Source organism: Eschrichtius robustus, chromosome 14 (genome assembly GCF_028021215.1).
Source record: "Eschrichtius robustus isolate mEscRob2 chromosome 14, mEscRob2.pri, whole genome shotgun sequence".
Lineage (NCBI taxonomy): Eukaryota > Metazoa > Chordata > Mammalia > Artiodactyla > Eschrichtiidae > Eschrichtius > Eschrichtius robustus.
In genome coordinates, this window is record NC_090837.1 from 7,422,247 (window position 1) to 7,445,326 (window position 23,080).

General features: G+C 40.1%; 1 protein-coding gene across 4 annotated transcripts in view; it reads right to left on the bottom strand.

The window, feature by feature from the left end:
• Positions 1–23,080, bottom strand: part of CCDC62 (coiled-coil domain containing 62) — a 42,709-nt gene continuing 19,629 nt past the window's right edge. For all 4 annotated transcript variants that reach the window (XM_068562961.1, XM_068562959.1, XM_068562958.1 and 1 more), the window contains 5 exons: positions 22,125–22,850; positions 19,311–19,467; positions 16,219–16,344; positions 896–983; positions 1–174 (listed from right to left, as the gene is read on the bottom strand). In XM_068562961.1, the coding sequence (XP_068419062.1) occupies positions 930–983; positions 16,219–16,344; positions 19,311–19,467; positions 22,125–22,850 (1,063 nt within the window). In that variant the 3' untranslated portion in view covers positions 1–174; positions 896–929. The remainder of the gene's footprint in view (positions 175–895; positions 984–16,218; positions 16,345–19,310; positions 19,468–22,124; positions 22,851–23,080) is intronic.

Below are 23,080 nucleotides of genomic sequence, written 5' to 3' on the forward strand. Positions count from 1 at the left end.
GGTTAACCTGAAGACAAACAAAATATAGATGTTTAAAAATTAACTTTCAGTTTCTGCTCCCCTTTGGTATTAAATGTTGCTTACGAAGGATTACAATCCTCTTTTTGTTTTCAAGGTTAAGTATTAGGTATTGATGTCTGCTTCCTGCCTTCCACATGGATGAGAAATCGGCTTCTGCGGGAAGGAAACGGAGTTAAATAAAAATCAATGAAAAAAAAAAAAAAAATCAATGAGCACTGGATGGTGTGCTGTAAACTCCCAGTCTCTAAAAAATTAACTATATGTCTTGATTCTCATCAACATAAGGTCATGCAAAATATTATAAATATGAAAACTTCTCAGCAAAGAGAAAGAACAGAAGACAGGGAGACAGGGAGAGGGCTACTTACTGCTTTCAGGGTCTTAAAAATACTCTTATGCTTAAGTGGAAAACAACGGAAATGATTTTACCTTTTAACTGATCAAAATGGATTCTAAAGAAACTTTGCCTATGAAATGAAGGTCTGATAGAAGGAAACACAAATCAAGAAAGTGCTTACTGGGTCAATAAACCTTTTTATAAGACTTGAAACCCCAAGGAACGATTTCTTTCCAGACAGACATTCAGATGAAATGCTGACATGTGAGTTTACATTCCGATTTTGAAAGCTATATGAATTCACTTCCTTAGGTTTAAAATTCTGGGTACTGAGAACAAGAACTTTCTGATCTGCATTTCTCTTATAAGTAACTGACATTTTACTCTGATTAAATTTAGAAGGTATGTATAAATAGGTCAAACAAAAGAGAAAGGATTACAGGTCAAACAAACGCACTGCTGTGACTCCACATTATCAATGTTCCCAAGTTACTTATTAAATATAGATATAAGGTGAGATAAGGAAAGGTGACTTACCCATGATCACCATGAATACATGAATTTGTTTTCTTCAATTACTGAGAAGGGTATTTTTTTCAGCTGACTCTTCTGAGACTTCCACATTCTACAAAACAACTCCCAAATTAATACCCAGGATAGAACAACTAGAAAATACTTAAGAGGACAATACACAAATATAGCGGAAATGCCTTTAAAAGACCTTAGGGAATTAATGAAATACGATGAAGTAATCTCATACAACCACCATCCATCTACCCAAAAGATGTATTGATTTCCCGCTCATGTGTAGGGTCCCTGTCTCTAAACTGTAGCTGGAATGTTCTGTTTGCTTTACCATACGTGTTATGGCTAAACCCTGGCAATTGGCTGATGCCCAAATATAACTGGCTCTTTGTCAGCCTTTATATAGACTCTGCGGTGAGCCTTTAGTGAAGACAGTGGTCATCAAGAAGAATCAACAAGTCGTAGCGACACTTTAATTCATTACAGTGCCTACTGAGGGTGTAGCATTGTTAGGTTTGGGGGAAATATTAAAAAAGAAGAAGAAGAAAAAGAAGGAAAGAAGAGGAGGAGGATGCTTGGAAAGACACCGGTAGACTCCAGTGGTGAACCTGGCCTTGCTCAGCCTCTGCCTCCTCCCACGGGGCCTACGTTTGAACCATGTTGGGATTATTTTCGGTGCTTCCAGACCTCTGTGCTCTTAATCATGCTGCTTCCTCTCTACTGGAAGAGCCTTCCTAGGTATTTTACAATCTGATGTATTTTATTTTATTCATTTAAAAACATGATTCTAGGGACTTCCCTGGTGGCTCAGTGGTTGAGAATCCGCCTGCCAATGCAGGGGACACGGGTTCGAGCCCTGGTCCGGGAAGAACCCACATGCTGCGGAGCAACTAAGCCCGTGTGCCACAACTACTGAGCCTGCGCTCTAGGGCCCATGAGCCACAACTACTGAGCCCGCGTGCCACAACTACGGAAGCCCGCACGCCTAGAGCCCGAGCTCGCAACAAGAGAAACCACTGCAACGAGAAGCCCGCGCACCACAACGAAGACCCAACGCGGCCAAAAATAAATAAATTAAATAAATAAATTTATAAAAAAAAAAAAAAAGAAAAAAGAAAAGGTTAAGAACCCCGACAGGTCATCCCGACAGTTGCAAACTAGTGATGAGGATGTCCAGTCCCATGTTCTGGTCAAAAGTCCAAATTCGGTTTCAGGCTGTGTCCCCCTGACCCCAACACCACAGGAAGCCTGCCGTGGGTGAATGAGATGTGGCAACTGTGCTGTTTTACTCTCTTTCCTTTTTTCTCTATTTTTAAATTATTGGGGTTTTTAAAATAGTTAATACCTGAGCATGGTTTCAAAAATATATATATTCTTAAAAATATATATATATATAAAATATATATATATATTCTTATTCCCATCCCATATGTAGAATTCCACATGAATCTTTCAGCGTCCTGCTTCTTTTCACTTAATAGTATATCCTGGAAACATTTCCACATCCAAGACCTTCCTGTTCTGTCTCATGGTAATATTCCATGTGCCACAGCTATTCACTCAGTTCCTTCTTGCTGGACACTTGGATCGTTTCCTAACTCTTGCTGTTATAAAGCAATGCTGCCATGAAAAACTTGTACGTTTACCATTTTACACACATGCGGCTGTACCTGAACGAGAGATTCCCAAAGTGACACTGCCACGGCAAAGGGTCAGCTCTTCTGCAGTTTTTAGAAAACACTGACAGATTCCTTGCCAGAAGGACTGAATCGCTTTGTGCTCCCCCAGCAACGTGTGAGAGTGCCTATTTCAGAGAAAGGCTTTGAATGAAGACCCTTGTCTTTAGCGACAGATGGCAAAATCCTGGTGAAGCAGACAGGCTGCTCAGAACTTACCCTGCTTCCTTACTGCAAAAATTAAGAATTTTTTACAACAGTATTTACTTTTTCTGTAACCAGTTATACTCTGTTCAAAAGACCAGAGGGGAGGAGTTTGCAAAGTGCATTGCCAAGTAGACTTCTGTTAGTTAAAATTCTGTTTTCCCAGCATCTTTAGAATCAGTTAATAATCCATGGGAAAATATATTACATCTGAAGACGATATTTTTTTCCAACTAAATGATTATCTGATTATAATCATGTGGGATGTTAAGCAAGAGATTTAATCACTTGCCCTCCCCTGTAAAATGAATGGTTGAGACTGGATCTCTCTTTTGGATCCTTCTAGCTCAAAAATTCTCTTAAACCAACTTTTCACCAACCTCAAATAGCTTTAGCATTTTTTCAGTCTATACCTGAGGGTCACTGTTCTGCCTTTTTCCTGAACTCTTCCTATCAGTTCCATTCAAGGAGCATGCTCTGTAGCAGGTATGGCATGTGCTACACTGGGGAAGCCAGGATGAGTGAGAGGGGCTCCTTAACGCGCTCACGGAGGAGCAGAGACCCATGGATGTAATCAGCTGTCATGTACTGTGACACGCACTCTGATGGAGATGCTTACACAAACACACTCCCAGCTGTGCTATGAGGACAAAAGTGAGGGAGCTCCTGATTACATCTTAGGTAGGAATTTAACATAAAACCCCAAAGGAGAGGTTATTCTGAAATACAGTTGGTTCTGCTATGACACTTGTTTTGAAAACATGCATTTGTTCCAACGCATCGGATATATGAGGGAACAACTTGAGCGTGATGTGAAGTTTGTGTTTGTTAATGTGCGACTCTGTCCACGGGAAACACTAGGTGAACTGGGCCGGGCCATGTAGGAATACACCCCCCACACCCCTCCAAACACCACCCGCGGCGTGTCACGAGCCACATCCATCCACATCTGCTGCTATGACTTTCCATCCACTAACCCTCCTCCTACCACTTTCCAGTAAGTCACAAGCTGCAACCTCTCCGATGCCCAGTTCTACCTGCAGACCTCAGGTCTTTTTCAAGGTAAAGTGCCACATTTATGGCAATATTTGTGTATTTCTTAACTACTTAACATGTATAAAACTGTACTACCATTTAAATTACATTCCTGTCCTTTTAAAAAATGTGTCACTGATAAAGTTTTTGAGTACTATGCTCAAAACCCCATTTTCCCCATAAACTGTGTGGTTTTTATTGTGCAGGTTTGCATTGTGTGTTGATTTTTAGGAACCCGTATGTCGCATTATGGCAGACATACCGTACGGCAGACATACTGTGGTTATCAAAATACTAAACAGGACTGTGATATAATAATACATATCCTTTTTATTAGTGCATTAAATAATAAGATCTAGCAGCAGGCCTAATGGTCTGTAACTCTGAGGTAGTACTAAGTGTAAGTGATATTTCAAGATATATGTAATAACAGTAATATGGTAGGAAACTCTCTGTGATCCCTACTAATGACAGAGTCACAGGTAGTATGTACTATGATGGCTTGTTTCCTATATTCATAATTGAAGGAAGTGCTACATTTTAATTAGAGGTTAATAAAAATAACCTTACGTGTAATCTTTATCCCCGTCAAAGTTTATGGATCCCCTGAATTCTATTCAACAAACTCTGATTAAAAATCTCTGCCCAACAAATCCATAAAGACAGGAAGTGGATGAGTGTCAGCCCGAGGCTGGGGGAGGCGCAGGGGGGAGTAAGTGCCAGTGGGTACAAGGTTCGTCTGGAATGATGAAAATGTTCTAAAGTCGGACTATGATGATGGTTGCACAACTTTGTAAATATACTAAAACCACTGAATTGTATGCTTTTACATGGGGGAACTTTATGGTATGTACGTTATCCTTTAATAAAGCTGTTAAAAAATTTAAAAACCCTTACCAATACTTAAAAATATGTTCTGCCCCAATGTAAATAAACTACTTCACTAATGCTTCAAAGATTTTGTCAAGAAAAAAATCTTCCTAGAAAACACCACAAAGTCCATCACGGTTTCTACTCTGAAAAGCTTATATGGCACACATGGCACAAATACTTTTAAAAATCACGATTCAGGGAGCCCATTATTCTTTAAGGTAATCTTTGCAGTGACCTGTTGAAGCTAGTGGCAGTGAGCATGTTGATTCTAAAATGGTTAATGTCCTAGTTTCAGATCATCTGTCACACAGAAACTGCCCCATAGAACTCTGAGTCTAACAAAATTCCAATGTGAAGAAGAGCTAAGCAAGAAATGCCACCAGAGAGAGTATTTCATGGAATAAGGCAAGGATGTTCGCTCTCACTATTTCTATTCAATATTGATCTGGAAGTCTTAGCCAGAGCAATAAGGTAAGAAAAAGAAATAAGGCATAAATATTAGAAAAAGAAATTCTTTATTCACAAACGACATGACTGTGTATGTAGAAAATCCTAAGAAGCTACAGAAAATCTACTAGAATAGGTGGATTTAGCAAAGATGCAATTTTTTTTTGACATTTATTTATTTTTTTCTTATTAGCCATCAATTTTATACACATCAGTGTATACATGTCAATCCCAATCTCCCAGTTCAGCACACCACCATCCCCACCACCCCGTGGCTTTCCCCCCTTGGTGTCCATACGTTTGTTCTCTACATCTGTGTCTCAACTTCTGCCCTGCACACTGGATCATCTGTAACATTTTTCTAGGTTCCACATACATGTGTTAATATACGATATTTCTTTCTCTCTTTCTGACTTACTTCACTCTGTATGACAGTCTCTAGATCCACCCACGTCTCAACAAACGACCCAATTTCGTTCCTTTTTATGGCTGAGTAATATTCCATTGTATATATGTACCACAACTTCTTTATCCATTCGTCTGTCGATGGGCATTTAGGTTGCTTCCATGACCTGGCTATTGTAAATAGTGCTGCAATGAACATTGGGGTGCATGTGTGTTTTTTTTTTTTTTTCATGTAATGTCTGAAACATTTATATTAACATATTTCCATACATATTTCCATACAAATACAAATATAAGATTTTTAGAAATTTCATGTAATGTCTGAAACATTTATATTAACATATTTCCATACAAATAACCCAATGAAAGTTTAGTATTAGTTGTTTTGTTTGTTTTTTTTTATACTGCAGGTTCTTATTAGGCATCAATTTTATACACATCAGTGTATACATGTCAATCCCAATCGCCCAATTCAGCACACCACCATCCCCACCTCACCGCAGTTTTCCCCATTGGTGTCCATATGTCCATTCTCTACATCTGTGTCTCCACTTCTGCCCTGCAAACTGGCTCATCTGTACCATTTTTCTAGGTTCCACATACATGCATTAATATACGATATTTGTTTTTCTCTTTCTGACTTACTTCACTCTGTATGACAGTCTCTAGATCCATCCACGTCTCAACAAATGACTCAATTTCGTTCCTTTTTATGGCTGAGTAATATTCCATTGTATACATGTACCACATCTTCTTTATCCATTCGTCTGCTGATGGGCATTTAGGTTGCTTCCATGACCTGGCTATTGTAAATAGTGCTGCAATGAACATTGGGGTGCATGTGTCTTTTTGAATTATGGTTTTCTCTGGGTACATGCCCAGTGGTGGGATTGCTGGATCATATGGTAATTCTATTTTTAGTTTTTTAAGGAACCTCCATACTGTTCTCCACAGTGGCTGTATCAATTTACATTCCCACCAACAGTGCAAGAGGGTTCCCTTTTCTCCACACCCTCTCCAGCATTTGTTGTTTGTAGATTTTCTGATGATGCCCATTCTAACTGGTGTGAGGTGATACCTCATTGTAGTTTTGATTTGCATTTCTCTAATAATGAGTGATGTTGAGCAGCTTTTCATGTGCTTATTGGCCATCTGTATGTCTTCTTTGGAGAAATGTCTATTTAGGTCTTCTGCCCATTTTGGATTGGGTTGTTTCTTTTTTTAATATTGAGCTGCATGAGCTGTTTATATATTTTGGAGATTAATCCTTTGTCCTAATCCTTTGTCCGCTGATTCGTTTGCAAATATTTTCTCCCATTCTGAGGGTTGTCTTTTCATCTTGTTTATGGTTTCCTTTGCTGTGCAAAAGCTTTTAAGTTTCACTAGGCCCCATTTGTTTATTTTTGTTTTTATTTCCATTACTCTAGGAGGTGGATCAAAAAAGATCTTGCTGTGATTTATGTCAAAGAGTGTTCTTCCTATGTTTTCCTCTAAGAGTTTTATAGTGTCCGGTCTTACATTTAGGTCTCTAATCCATTTTGAGTTTATTTTTGTGTATGGTGTTAGGGAGTGTTCTGATTTCATTCTTTTACACGTAGCTGTCCAGTTTTCCCAGCACCACTTATTGAAGAGACTGTCTTTTCTCCATTGTATATCTTTGCCTCCTTTGTCATAGATTAGTTGACCATAAGTGCGTGGGTTTATCTCTGGGTTTTCTATCTTGTTACATTGATCTATGTTTCTGTTTTTGTGCCAGTATCATATTGTCTTGATTATTGTAGCTTTGTAGTATAGTCTGAAGCCAGGGAGTCTGATTCCTCCAGCTCCGTTTTTTTCCCTCAAGACTGCTCTGGCTATTTGGGGTCTTTTACATACAAATTTTAAGACTTTTTGTTCTAGTTCCCTAAAAAGTGCCACTGGTAATTTGTTAGGGGTTGCATTGAATCTGTAGATTGCTTTGGGTAGTACAGTCATTTTCACAAGGTTGATTCTTCCAATCCAAGAACATGGTATATATCTCTCCATCTGTTGGTATCATCTTTAATTTCTTTCATCAGTGTCTTATAGTTTTCTGCATACAGGTCTTTTGTCTCCCTAGGTAGGTTTATTCCTAGGTATTTTATTCTTTTTGTTGAAATGGTAAATGGGAGTGTTTCCTTAATTTCTCTTTCAGATTTTTCATCATTAGTGTATAGGAATGCAAGAGATTTCTGTGCATTAATTTTGTATCCTGCAGCTTTACCAAATTCATTGATTAGCTCTAGTAGTTTTCTGGTGGCATCTTTAGGATTCTCTGTGTATAGTATCATGTCATCTGCAAACAGTGACACTTTTACTTCTTCTTTTCCAATTTGTATTCCTTTTATTTCTTTTTCTTCTCTGACTGCCGTGGCTAGGACTTCCAAAACTATGTTGAATAATAGTGGTGAGAGTGGACATCCTTGTCTTCTTCCTGATCTTAGAGGAAATGCTTTCAGTTTTTCACCATTGAGAATGATGTTTGCTGTGGGTTTGTCGTATATGGCCTTTATTATGTTGAGGTAGGTTCCCTCTATGCCCACTTACTGGAGAGTTTTTATCATAAATGGGTGTTGAATTTTGTCAAAAGGTTTTTCTGCATCTATTGAGATGATCATATGGTTTTTATTCTTCAATTTGTTAATATGGTGTAGCACACGGATTGATTTGCGTATATTGAAGAATCCTTGCATCCCTGGGGCAAATCCCACTTGATCGTGGTGTTTGATCCTTTTAATGTGTTGCTGGATTCTGTTTGCTAGTATTTTGTTGAGGATTTTTGCCTCTATATTCATCAGTGATATTGGTCTGTAATTTTCTTTTTTGTAGTATTTTGTCTGGTTTTGGTACCAGGGTGATGGTGGCCTCCTAGAATGAGTTTGGGAGTGTTCCTTCCTCTGCAATTTTTTGGAAGAGTTTGAGAAGGATGGGTGTTAGCTCTTCTCTAAATGTCTGATAGTATTCACCTGTGAAGCCATCTGGTCCTGGACTTTTGTTTGTTGGAAGATTTTTTTTTTTAATTAATCTATTTATTTATTTATTTACTTATATTTATTTTTGGCTTCATTGGGTCTTCTTCATTGCTGTGCACGGGCTTTCTCTAGTTGTGGCGAGCGGGGGCTACTCTTCATTGCAGTGCGCGGGCTTCTCATTGTCGTGGCTTCTCTTGTTGCGGAGCACGGGCTCTAGGCACACGGGCTTCAGTAGTTGTGGCACGCGGGCTCAGTAGTTGTGGTTCGCGGGCTGTAGAGCACAGGCTCAGTAGTTGTGGCGCACGGGCTTAGCTGCTCCGTGGCATGTGGGATCTTCCCAGACCAGGGCTCGAACCCGTGTCCCCTGCATTGGCAGGCGGATTCTTAACCACTGCGCCACCAGGGAAGTTCCTGTTGGAAGATTTTTAATCACAGTTCCAATTTCATTACTTGTGATTGGTCTGTTCATATTTTCTATTTCTTCCTGGTTCAGTGTTGGAAGGGTATACCTTTCTAAGAATTTGTCCATTTCTTTCAGGTTGTCCATTTTATTGGCATAGAGTTGCTTGTAGTAGTCTCTTAGGATGCTTTGTATTTCTGTGGTGTCTGTTGTAACTCCTCCTTTTTCATTTCTAATTTTATTGATTTGAGTCCTCTCCCTCTTTTTCTTGATGAGTCTGGCTAATGGTTTATCAATTTTGTTTATCTTCTCAAAGAACCAGCTTTTAGTTTTATTGATCTTTGCTATTGTTTTCTTTGTTTCTATTTCATTTATTTCTGCTCTGATCTTTATGATTTCTTTCCTTCTGCTAACTTTAGGTTTTGTTCGTTCTTCTTTCTCTAGTTCCTTTAGGTGTAAGGTTAAATTGTTTACTTGAGATTTTTCTTGTTTCTTGAGGTAGGCTTGTATAGCTATAAACTTCCCTCTTAGAACTGCTCTTGCTGCATCCCATAGGTTTTGGATGGTCGTGTTTTCATTGTCATTTGTCTCTAGGTATTTTTTGATTTCCTCAGTGATCTCTTGGTTATTTAGTAACGTATTGTTTAGCCTCCACGTGTTTGTGTTTTTTACGTTTTTTTCCCTGCAATTCATTTCTAATCTCATAGCATTGTGGCCAGAAAAGATGCTTGATACAATTTCAATTTTCTTAAATTTACTGAGGCTTGATTTGTGACCCAAGATCTGATCTATCCTGGAAAATGTTCCATGTGCACTTGAGAAGAAAGTGTAATCTGCTGTTTTTGGATGGAAAGTCCTATAAATATCAATTAAATCTATCTGGTCTATTGTGTCATTTAAAGCTTCTGTTTCCTTATTTATTTTCATTTTGGATGATCTGTCCGTTGGTGTAAGTGAGGTGTTAAAGTCCCCCACTATTATTGTGTTACTGTCGATTTCCTCTTTTATAGTTGTTAGCAGTTGCCTTATGTATTGAGGTGCTCCTATGTTGGGTGCATATATATTTATAATTGTTATATCTTCTTCTTGGATTGATCCCTCGATCATTATGTAGTGTCCTTCCTTGTCTCTTGTAACATTCTTTATTTTAAAGTTTATTTTATCTGATATGAGTATTGCTACTCCAGCTTTCTTTTGATTTCCATTTGCATGGAATATCTTTTTCCATCCCCTCACTTTCAGTCTGTATGTGTCCCTAGGTCTGAAGTGGGTCTCTTGTAGACAGCATATATATGGGTCTTGTTTTTGTATCCATTCAGCAAGCCTGTGTCTTTTGGTTGGAGCATTTAATCCATTCACGTTTAAGGTAATTATCGATATGTATGTTCCTATGACCGTTGTCTTAATTGTTTTGGGTTTGTTTTTGTAGGTCCTTTTCTTCTCTTGTGCTTCCCACTTAGAGAAGTTCCTTTAGCATTTGTTGTGGAGCTGGTTTGGTGGTGCTGAATTCTCTTAGCTTTTGCTTATCTGTAAAGCTTTTGATTTCTCCATCAAATCTGAATGAGATCCTTGCCGGGTAGAGTAATCTTGGTTGTAGGTTCTTCCCTTTCATCACTTTAAGTATATCATGCCACTCTCTTCTGGCTTGTAGAGTTTCTGCTGAGAAATCAGCTGTTAACCTTATGGGAGTTCCCTTGTATGTTATCTGTCGTTTTTCCCTTGCTGCTTTCAATAATTTTTCTTTGTGTTTAATTTTTGCCAATTTGATTACTATGTGTCTCTGCCTGTTTCTCCTTGGGTTTATCCTGTATGGGACTCGCTGCGCTTCCTGCACTTGGGTGGCTATTTCCTTTCCCATGTTAGGGCAGTTTTCGACTATAATCTCTTCAAATATTTTCTCTGGTCCTTTCTCTCTCTCTTCTCCTTCTGGGACCCCTATAATGTGAATGTTGTTGCGTTTAATGTTGTCCCAGAGGTCTCTTAGGCTGTCTTCATTTCTTTTCATTCCTTTTTCTTTATTCTGTTCCGCAGCAGTGAATTCCACCATCCTGTCTTCCAGGTCACTTATCCGTTCTTCTTCCTCAGTTATTCTGCTATTGATTCCTTCTTGTGTAGTTTTCATTTCAGTCGTTGTATTGTTCATCTCTGTTTGTTTGTTCTTTAATTCTTCTAGGTCTTTGTTAAACATTTCTTGCATCTTCTTGATCTTTGCCTCCACTCTTTTTCCGAGGTCCTGGATCATCTTCACTATCATTATTATGAATTCTTTTTCTGGAAGGTTGCCTATCTCCACTTCATTTAGTTGTTTTTCTGGGGTTTTATCTTGTTCCTTCATCTGGTACGTAGCCCTCTGCCTTTTCATCTTGTCTATCTTTCTGTGAGTGTGGTTTTTGTTCCACAGGCTGCAGGATTGTAGTTCTTCTTGCTTCTGCTGTCTGCTCTCTGGCGGATGAGGCTATCTAACAGGCTTGTGCAAGTTTCCTGCTAGTGTTGGAGGGTCTCCTGCAGAGGCGGGCGGTGGCTATGGCTCACCGTGGGGACCAGGACACTGGCAGCAGAAGTTCTGGGAAGTACTCCTTGGCGTGAGCCCTCCCAGAGTCTGCCATTAGCCCCACCAAAAAGCCCAGGTAGCAAAGATGCAATTTATAAAAGGCAATTATAGTTCTTTATATCATCAACAAACAATTTGAGAATGAAATTTAAAATACCACGTATGATGGCATCAATAAACAAAATGTTAGGAATAAATTTTTAAAAAGATGTGTAATGGGGCTTCCCTGGTGGCGCAGTGGTTAAGAATCCGCCTGCCAATGCAGGGGACACGGGTTCGAGCCCTGGTCCGGGAAGATCTCACATGCCGCGAAGCAACTAAGCCCGTGTGCCACAACTATTGAGCCTGTGCTCTAGAGCCCACAAGCCACAACTACGGAGCCCGCGTGCCACAACTACTGAGCCCGTGCTCTGCAACAGGAGAAGCCACTGCAATGAGAAGCCCGTCAACACAACTAGAGAAAGCCCACGCGCAGCAACGAAGACCCAACGCAGCCAAAAATAAATACATTAATTAAATAAATTTTTTTTAAAAATGTGTAAGACACCTACAATGAAAACTACAAAATACGGTTTAAGAGAAAAGAAGGAAGACCTAAGCAACTGGAGGTATACTCTGTTCACAGATGTCAATCCTTCCCAAAGTGATCTATAGATTCAATGAAATCACAATACCAGAGGGCATTTTTAAAAAACTGACACGTTGACTCTAAAATTGCTATGGACCTGGCAAAGGGCCTAGAATAGGCAAAACAATTTTGCAAAAGAACAGAATCAAGGATGTATACTGATTTCAAGATTTCCTATAGAGTTATATAATCAATTTGGTGTGGTATTGGTGTAAGGAGAACAACCATATCAATGGAACGGATTGGAGAGTCCAGAAATACACCCTTGAATATATAGTCAACAGATTTTCAGTAAAGATGCTGAAAGTAATTCAATGGAGAAAGGACAGTCTTTTCAACAAATGATGACGATAATGGAGCTAAAATCTGTATGGAGAAAAATGAACCTTGATCTTTACTTCACACCATCCGCAAAATTTAAATAAGAGATGAACCATAGACCTAAACAGAACCACAAAACTTCTAGGAGGAGAAAATATTCACAACCTTGAGGTAGACTTCTTGGAACACAAAACGCACCGTTAAAAAAAAAAAAAAAAAAAAGGATAAATTGGACTTCATCAAAATTTCAAATTTCTGCTCTTTTATTCTTAAGAGAATGAAAAGGCAAGCCACAAACTAGGAGAAAACATTAATAATATATTTGACAAAAGATAAAGAACTTGTGTCTAGACTATATGAAAAACTCTTACAACTCAATTAATAAAAAAGGAAACAATCAAATTAAAAATGGGCAAAGGACTTAAAGACACTGCACAGAAGAAGACATACGACAGGCCAAAGAGCACATGAAGATGCACATCATTAGGTTATCAGGAAAATGCAAATTATTCAATGGCAACGAGATGCCACTTCAGATCTACTAGAATGGCTAAAATCAAACGGACTGACAAAACCAAGGCTGGGTGAGGATATGGAACACCTGGACCTCTCACACACGGCTGGTAGGGATGTAAAATCATACAACCACCGTGAAAAACGGTTTGGCAGTTTATTAAAAAGTTAAATCCTATACCTAGCAATTCTACTTCTAGGTATTTACCTTAGAGAAATGAAAACATATGTCTGTTAAAAAAAAAGGCTTGTGTAAAAATGTTCATAGCAGGGACTTCCCTGGTGGCGTGCATCTGCCTGTTAATGCAGGGGACACGGGTTCGATCCCTGGTCCGAGAAGATCCCATGTGCCGCGGAGCACCTAAGCCTGCACACCTCAACTACTGAGCCTGTGCTCTAGAGCCCACGAGCCGCAACTACTGAGCCCACGTGCCACAACTACTGAAGCCTGCGCGCCTAGAGCTCGTGCTCCACAACAAGAGACGCCACCGCAAATGAGAAGCCTGCGCACCGCAACGAAAGAGTAGTCCCCGCTCACCACAACTAGAGAAAGGCTGCACGCAGCAGTGAAGACCCAGCGCAGCCAAAAAAAAAAAAAGTTCATAGCAGCTTTATCTATAATAGTCCAAAATTGGAAACCACCCAAATATCCCATCAACAGGCGAATAAACAAACTGTGGTCTATTCATATACAATGGAATACTAATCACCAATAAAAAGGAGTGAAATACTGATACACACAGCAACATGGATGAATCTCAAAATAATTCTATTGAAAGGAGCTAGATAAGGAGTACATAGTGTATGATTGCACTTATATGAAGTTCTAGAACAGGAAAAATTATTCTCTGACGATAAAAGTCAAATCAGTAGCTGCCTAGAGTGGCAGTAAGGGAAGATTCACTCCAAAGAGGATGAGGGAACTTCCTGGGGTGATGGAAATGTTCTATATCTTGATTGGGATGTTGGTTACACGGGTACATATGTGTAATGTACACATACATTAACATACATTAGAGCTAAATAAACTGATTGAACTAGTGATCTATACCAGTTCTTCATTAAAGAACAAGTATATAGGCATTAAAGACATTCTTTTATTTATTTATTTTGGCTGCGTTGGGTCTTCATTGCTGCACGTGGGCTTTCTCTAGTTGTGGCGAGCGGGGGCTACTCTTCATTGCGGTGCACAGGTTCCTCATTGTTGTGGCTTCTCTTGTTGTGGAGCACGGGCGCAAGGTACACGGACTTCAGTAGTTGTGGCACATAGGCTCAGTAGTTGTGGCACAGGGGCTTAGTTGCTCCGCGGCATGTGGGATCCTCCCAGACCAGGGCTCGAACCCGTGTGCCCTGCATTGGCAGGCAGATTCTTAACCACTGCGCCACCAAGGAAGCCCTAAAGATATTCTTAATAAAATGTCTTTATTGATTGAGATAGTATAAATTACACCTAAATAAAGTTTATTTTAAAAGAAGGGTATTTCAGTGTTTTGCAGACCTTTTTAATTTTAGATTTTTTGGTCAGGGATACAAAAAAGTTTAACTCAATGGCCTTCAAATACCTTCAACTATGCCCATAGCACATCCAAGTAATGTACCTGAAATCTTAAAGCATCTGTTTCAAGCTCTTATTCTACAGATTAGGAAATTGGGACCCAAGTATTCTGATTTAAAGTTCAATGTTCTTTTCACTATTTATGTTAGGCTATAAGATCTACAAAGCAACTTATATCATTGCTACTGAAATGTTCCTGTGCTCAGAAAAAGCAGTTAGAGGGAATTCCCTGGTGGTGCAGTGGTTAAGAATCCGCCTGCCAATGCAGGGGACACAGGTTCGATCCCTGGTCCAGGAAGATCCCACATGCCGCGGAGCAACTAAGCCCGTGCACCACAACTACTGAGCCTGCGCTCTAGGGCCCGCGAGCCACAACTACCAAGGCTGTGTGCTGCAACTACCGAACCCTGTGCACCTAGAGCCCGTGCTCCGCAACAAGAGAAGCCACCGCAATGAGAAGCCCACGCACCACAACGAAGAGTAGCTCCTGCTCACCACAACTAGAGAAAGCCCACACGCAGCAAAGAAGACCCAAACGCAGCCATAAATAAATAAATAAATAAACAAACAAATAAAGAGTAGTAAAAAAAAAAAAAAAAAAGGCAGTTAGAATTAACGTGTGAAACACTCCCCGAAGAATGATAAATTTAGGAAATTACTATTTTGCAATTCCTCATGAAGTAACAGATCTAAGTCATAAAAATCAAGGAATGCTAAAATCCTTAAGTGAACCTTAGGGAAACTCTATAATAAAAAAGCTCAGGCTGACAATCTCCTGAACTCCCATCAAGCCTGACATCCAAAAGTGGGACAACCAGACATGAGGATCCTCCCGATACAACGCACTAGGCAGTAGACAGCATTGCCCAGGAAGGCGTCATCCCAAAACAGACAAAAACCCCAAACTGATCCCAAGTCTAATCAAGTTGCCAGATGGAAACACTAGTTTACAGGAATTTGGGGGATAAAACAACAGACAGGATGGAGTCAGCAAGATCCAGAACGTGGGAAATTCTACTGGACAATGACCCAGTGTTTCTTCCACAAATAAATGGCATTAAAAAACAATGAAAGAAGAAGAAGAAGGAAGGAAGAGGAAGGAAGGAAAGAGGGAGGGAGGGAGGGCAGGAGAAGGAACTGTTAGTGATTAAGAGAGACCTTAAGGGACTTATCCAAGCGCAAAGTATGGACCTCGGTTGAGTATTGATTTGAATAAGCAGTAAAAAGACATTTTTGAGATAAATGGGGAAACCTTAACGTGGTCTAGTCATTAGACGATATTAAAGAGTTCCTGTTAATTTGGCTGGGTGTGAAAAAAGTCCTTATCTGTTAGAGCTACAGAGTGAAGTACATATGAATTTTCATGATATGATGTCTAGGATTTGCTTTAAAATGTTTCAGGAGAAAACAGGTATGGATGGGGGAAGATGAAACAAAAACAGCAGAAAGCTGATGGTTACTGAAGCTCGGTGATTGGAAGTATTCTTTCTACTTCTGTATTTGAAATTTTCTACAATAAAATATTTTTTAAAAATCCCCCAGAATGTACGTGCATGTGCCCAGGTAACTGGAAAGAGGAAGTCTGGGTGTGGCGACATCTGAGTATGACTTTCTCTTCCTCCTTAAACCCACCCCGCTACCTCCTCCCCTTTCCCTCTAACAGAAAGGGACGTTTGCGCACAACAACTGGAGTGTCTGGATACTACAAATGGGGTCGAAAGAAAAGGAACCACGTACATTTCTGGCGCTGCTGCTGAGATTCTCAGAGCTCATGGGGAGCAGCGTGCTCAGCTCCAGATCTGTAACCATCTGACGGGATTCTGCCAGCAAACGCTGAAGCTTGCTTGTGGGAGAAAAGTCATCCTGGGCAAACAACACAATTCAAGCATTCAAGAAATCAAGAAGCACTTTTCATTGTTTACGTTTACAAGTACAATGTAACGAACACAAATGTTAACTGTTCATTAATGTTTGACTTTAGGTATTACATATCAAAGCAGGGCATTAAACACTAGAAGAACCAAATTCCATTTATTTCTTAGAACCTACTTTGCTAAATAATTTGACTTAAACAGAACTTACTACAACTAATTAAGTAACATCCATGTGATGAAAGAATCCTAGGCATTGTTTACCTCTCTTAAATCAACTTGCCAAGGCTGTAATTACCAGGTCAAAATACTTACAAAATGCAACTTTAACACTAAAGGCTTGTTAGCTTTTAAAAATAAGTAGAAATACGCCTTAGTTTGTTTATTCTTATTTAATTTTCAACTTTGTGTAAAAAGTTTTCCACAGTGTACAATCTGTGAGTTTTCCACAGTGGACATACAATTAACTGTACGATTAAGTGTACAGGGGCTTCCCTGGTGGCACAGTGGTTAAGAATCTGCCTGCCAATGCAGGGGACACGGGTTTGATCCCTGGTCTGGGATGATCCCACATGCCACGGAGCAGCTAAGCCCGTGCACCACAACTACTGAGCCTGCGCTCTAGAGCCCGCGAGCCACAGCTACTGAGCCCACGTGCCAAGACCCTGTGCTCCGCAACAAGAGAAGCCACTGCAATGAGAAGCCCGCGCACCACAACAAAGAGTAGCCCCTGCTCGACACAACTAGAGAAAGCCCGCACGCAGCAACGAAGACCCAACACAGCCAAAAATAACTAAATTAATTAAGTGTACAATCTGATGAGTTCCTACATACATGTGTACATGAGTACACACCCATGAAGCCATCCTCACGATGAAGATGGGTCGCATTTATCACGCCTTTGGCCCTTTGGAATTCCTGCCTCTGCGAGTGCCTCCTCGCCATTCCCAGACAACTACTGATCTGCTTTCAGTCACCAGAGATTAGTTTGCATCTTCTAGAGTTTTATATAGATGCGTTACATACTTTTGTCTGTCTGGCTTCTTTCACTCAGCATAATTATCTTGAGATTTACCTATGTTGTATGTGTATAAATAGTTCATTCCTTTTTATTGCTGAGAAGTACTCCATTGTATGGATATACCACAGTTTATCTATTCACCTACTGCAGTATATTTGGGTTGTTTCCAGTTTTTTTAGCTAGTGCACATAAAGCTGTTTTAATATTTATGTGGACATATGTTTCCATTTCTCTAGGAGTAGAACAGCTGGGTCATAGGGTAGGTGTATATTTAATTTTTTTTTTTAAGTAGTTTTTTAATAGAAAGTACCCAAGTGTTTCCCAAAGTGGCTCTACCATTTACATTCCCACCATCAGTGAACAAAAGTCCCAGGTGCTCCCGATTCTAGTCAACACTTGGTGCAGTCAATTTTGAACAAAGAGAACTAACACTCATCAAATACCCATTAGGGGCCAGGCCCTACAATATCCCCTTTCAACCAAGCAACTGTGATGTTATAATTGCATATTTGCAGGCGAAGAAACTGAGGCTCAAAGAAATTAAATAACTGTACTAACGTCACTGAGCTATGACAAAGCAAAACCGGGATTTGAACCCAGATGAGTTTGATTTCAAAGCCGGATATCTTCCCAAAATAACACCAAAAATAACTAAGTTTACTTGAACTTATTTTCTTTACGAACCACCTGCAAAGGGGACCCCATTCATGATGAAGACACTGGCTCATCCACAATAATGACACTGTAGACACAACCTCACTGTCTGTCTGTAGGGGCGTGGACAGACTGCGGTTTATTCAATCACTGGCCCGCACATCAAGCAACAATCAAAATGAAGAGGCTAGGTCCACAGTGTCAGCACAGATGAAGGTCACAAAACACTGACAAAGCTGGAAAATCACATCAGAAAGGGATACAGACAGACCACAGAGCACTGAGCTGAGCTCCCTGTGCTATACGGCAGGTGCCCACTAGCTATCTCTTTTACACGTGGTAGTGTATATATGTCAATCCCAATCTCCCAATTCATCCCCCTCTTCCCCCGCGCCGTGTACACACGTCTGTTCTCTACGTCTGCGTCTCTATTCCTGCCCTTAAGTATACACTTTTATGTAAAACATAAAAGCATAAAGCAAGCATGGACGCAACTTCAGGGTAGTGGTTAACTGGTGGGGGTGGAGGGTAGGCACAGGCAGAATGGCACATGAACGTACCCTTTATCTGTAACATTTTATTTCTTTAACAAGTTGAAAAATATAGCAAACATGGCAAAATGTCAACATGTTAAATCCGAATGTAAGTACATAGTTACTTGTATTTTTCCTTTTCTGTGTGTTTAAAATATTTATTAAAAATAGATATATCGAGCTTCCCTGGTGGCGCAGTGGTTAAGAATCCGCCTGCCAATGCAGGGGACATGGGTTTGAGCCCTGGTCTGGGAAGATCCCACATGCCGCAGAGCGGCTAGGCCCGTGAGCCACAACTACTGAGCTTGCGCATCTGGAGCTTGTGCTCTGCAACGGGAGAGGCTGCGACAGTGAGAGGCCCGCGCACCACGATGAAGAGTGGCCCCCGCTTGCCGCAACTGGAGAAAGCCCTCGGACAGAAACGAAGACCCAACACAGCCAAAAATAAATTAAATAAATAAATATAAATAAAATTAATTAATTAATTAAAAAAAAAAAATAGATATATCAATCACCTGGAGGGCCTGAGGGACATCCTACCTGAAGTTATCTATAGGATATTTAAAGAAAAGAGAAGGTAAATAATTATGACTTCAGTTAAATAATATAAATTAAAGTCCTATAATTAAAAAAAACCTGAAGAATAGCCAAAATTAAGCACACTAACAGTAGTGCTCTAGGAGAATTAGAAGTATGCTGGGGCGAAGTCTTGCTTGAATTAAGCTGGGTATTTCTAAGCGAAATACAAACCTTTTCACTGGGCAGTGCTGCATCTTTGTTGACTAACCAAATCTCAGATGAATTCTTTTTATCAGAAGAGGACTCCGTCTCTATCAACTTCTCACCCTCTCTTAAGGCAGATTTTGAAGAACCCAAACAGTGGGACTGCTGGATGGCAATCAGCTCACTGTGAATAATAAAACCAAAACAAAAACAGGCATCTTGAAACAACAGCAAACACATGTCACCAATACCGTTATACTTGAAAGTATCTCAACAGGACAAAAAAAAAAGAAAATGTTTTCTTTTCTGATGACGAAGCCCAAGTTTGAATAGAACATTAGAGACCTGAGCAGAATATTTGTGTAGAATATTATAAATGAATGCATACCTTTAGCAGTAAGAATTAACAAATTCTTCGTTAAAGGGTAACTACAGAAGAGAGAATTGCCCTCCTCCCCACACCCACAAAAAAAAGCAAAGAAAAGAAGGTGTGAGGGACGGGATCATCCAAAAGAGAGGAAAAAAATGAATACAGCATAAGGTTAAACATTTGAAGATTTTAGGTTTTTGGTTTGTGAGACTGATTTTTGTTAATGGTCTTTTACCAGTCCTTCTATGAAAGCGGAATGGCACTGTTGTGGGTCCTTGATTCTTCCACAGGGTCTCAGTAGTTAGAGAACAGACACGTGTAGCTAAGTTTCTGGTGTGCTGTTAACACTGGGCTCAAAGCAGAGCTGAGAGCAAGAGGCCCTGGAAACCTCTTCCTCCCACAGGCCCCGTAAGGCAGGCAGAGCTGCGGTGGCTTCTCCCTCCACACATAAACCCCTGTACGTCAAATGGAATGGTGGTATAAATGTGAACATTTTAGTCAGATGATGAAGTAGGTACACAAGCTCTTATAATCTAAGGAAAAACAGGAAAACATCATTATCTTTTCCACTTAATCACGCGTTTGTCATGCGATGCCTTGGCAAATGCCTCTGCCGGCAGAACAAGAAGTCACTTGAATCATTTCAAGCCATGGAGGTCAAAAGGGCCTCGAAAGAAAACTCTGAAATTGTCTTTGAATTTCTTTCATACATTAAATTTAATATGTGTCCACTCTGCTCTTAAAACTACTTAACACAAGCTTTTCCCTTAATATATGCGTGTTTTTGTTCAATAGTGAAAAATAGGAAGTTGTGCCCTCCAGGTACTTGCAATTATCTAAGATGATCTTTAAAAACCAAATATGAATAGATAATATTTAGCGTAACAACCAGTTTTTGTTGACAGAATAACTGTATGATTTTTAAGCGACTCAGGCTTCTAAAAGGGCCAAACGATAATCCAAACAATGAAAATACCAGAAGGAAAGTTTAATCATAGAGTCCTATGAAAGTCAATGTGGGGGCTTCCCTGGTGGCGCAGGGGTTGAGAGTCTGCCTGCCAATGCAGGGGACACGGGTTCGAGCCCTGGTCTGGGAAGATCCCACATGCTGCGGAGCAACTAGGCCCGTGCGCCACAACTACTGAGCCTGCGCGTCTGGAGCCTGTGCTCCACAACAAGAGAGGCCGCGATAGTGAGAGGCCCGCGCACCGCGATGAAGAGTGGCCCCCGCTTGCCGCAACTAGAGAAAGCCCTCGCACAGAAACGAAGACCCAACACAGCCATAAATAAATAAATAAATAAATAATATATTAAAAAAAAAAAAAGTCAATGTGATGATTAAAATAAGGCTCTCAATACAGAAACTTCATCCTTTCTGTAATTTAAGATCAAAGAGCTAGGTTTCCTTTAACAATAGCAGACATTAGTATAGCACCCCTCAACTAACTACAAGATTCAGCAATTCAAACAGTAAGATGAGCCTGAAAAATGCAGCCTATGCCAATAACTAATCCATTTTTTTTCTCTTAAAAAAACCAGTTGGATAAGGTGGTCAAAAGGCACAAACTTTAAAAAAAAAAAAAAAAAAAAAAAGGCACAAACTTCCAGTTATGAGATACATAAGAACTAGGGATTTCATGTACAGTAGGATTAATGTAATTAACACTGCTGTAGGTTATCTATAAAAGTTGTTGAGAAAGTAAATCCTAAGAGTTCTCATCACAAGGAAAAAATATATTTTTTTCTTTTTCTTTTATTTTGTATCTCTAAGAGATGACGGATGTTCACTAAACTTACTGTGGTCATCATTTCCTGACGCACTGGAATCATTATGCCGAACACCTTAAACTTATACAGTGCTGTATGTCAGTTATATCTCAATAAAACTGGGAAAAAAACCCAATAACTGTTACCAGCTTATTAAATACAAATATTCTTTCTCCTGCATGATTTTTAAAAGTAAGAAAGTTTGGGAAATGTAAAGTGAACACAAAGGCCAAAGCAGTTGGATGTGTAAATAAGCCAATGGGGGCAAAAGGAATGTCTTATCTGGGGTCTAGGGAATGTAATCTGGACATGAAAGAAACGGCTTATCGATTCAAAAGGATCCTGGCTGAGGAATGCCCCAGAGCAGCACTCTACTCTGTAAAGTGACCTTCCCGTTTGTTTTAAAATAAAACATGTTTGCTCAGCTCATGACAGCTGGCTTTGTTTTTAAGCAAAACTTTTGCCTCAGAAGCTGTCCTAGGCACAAACTTCTCACTGGAATCCAATACAGTCTCTGTACAATCAAAAAACTCAACAGCCTACCCTGTGATGAAAAGAGGAAACGGTTTGTCAAACGCAATTTCTGTTTGTAAACACTGCTTTCCGTTTCACGGTTGGCGTGAAGTGGCTACTGCAGCCCTTTTATATTTCTCAAAACAGTAAGTAGGCTCCCTGGGTGTTTACAAACATGAAACGAGACTGACCTTGTAGAGGAGTTGTATTTGGTTCCACTGGCACTTTCCGAACAAGTGCACACCGATTTGTGGCGCACGATTCTCTGCACTTTGGAAGGCTGGAAGATGCTCATCCCTTCCACGTCAGACATGTGGCCTGGAGCTTCGATTGTGAAGTTACTCGGGTGGCAGCACTTGGATTCCCACGTGTCGCTTTCATCCAGACAGGCTTTGCTTTTATGGCAACATGAGACTCCAGACCTTTCCAGGTGATCTTGACATTCGACATCCAGCTTTTCTGGTTGTTTTGAACCAGAACAGTTGGCCAGGCCCAGGTAAAGGCTGACGTCATGCCACTTTTCACCGGATACAGATGTTGATGTTTCCAAGAGTTGTTTCTCTTCATTCTGAACCCCAACTCCATTACCTTTTGGTGATTTTGCGTGGATCTTGCAAAATGTACTTTTGTTTTCGGGTTCAGTCTGGATTTTTCCTCCCAGAGACCAAGACTTTTGTTTCTCCACTAAGTCTTTTGCAAATAGAGATGAGACAGCAATTACACTTTTTCCCCCAAATGAAGTATTAACCTGTAGTTTCTTCTCTTTGCATACATCACAAGAGCTCTTGTCTGACTTATTTTGCTGAACCAACGCGGTCTCAAGTTTTTGGTCCTTAACCAGTGACTTCTGATCTTCCTCCCTCTTAAAATCGACTATTAGGTGGTTATTTTCAAGGTCTGATAAACACATTTCTCTGCTATGGTGGCATTACAAAAAACGGAAGTTATAAGATACATTTGATACTGTCGTTCTAAATATTTCACTCAAACCTCATCAGCTGAGCTAAACCCTAGTAAGACCCATTTGTCTGAGTTGAAAATATGAGGTAGAATTTGTATACTCTTCTGAGCCCAATTTTAGCCCAACCTCCTCCAGGAAGTCTTGCTGACCACCATACCCACTCCCCTCTTCCCATCCTTAACGTCC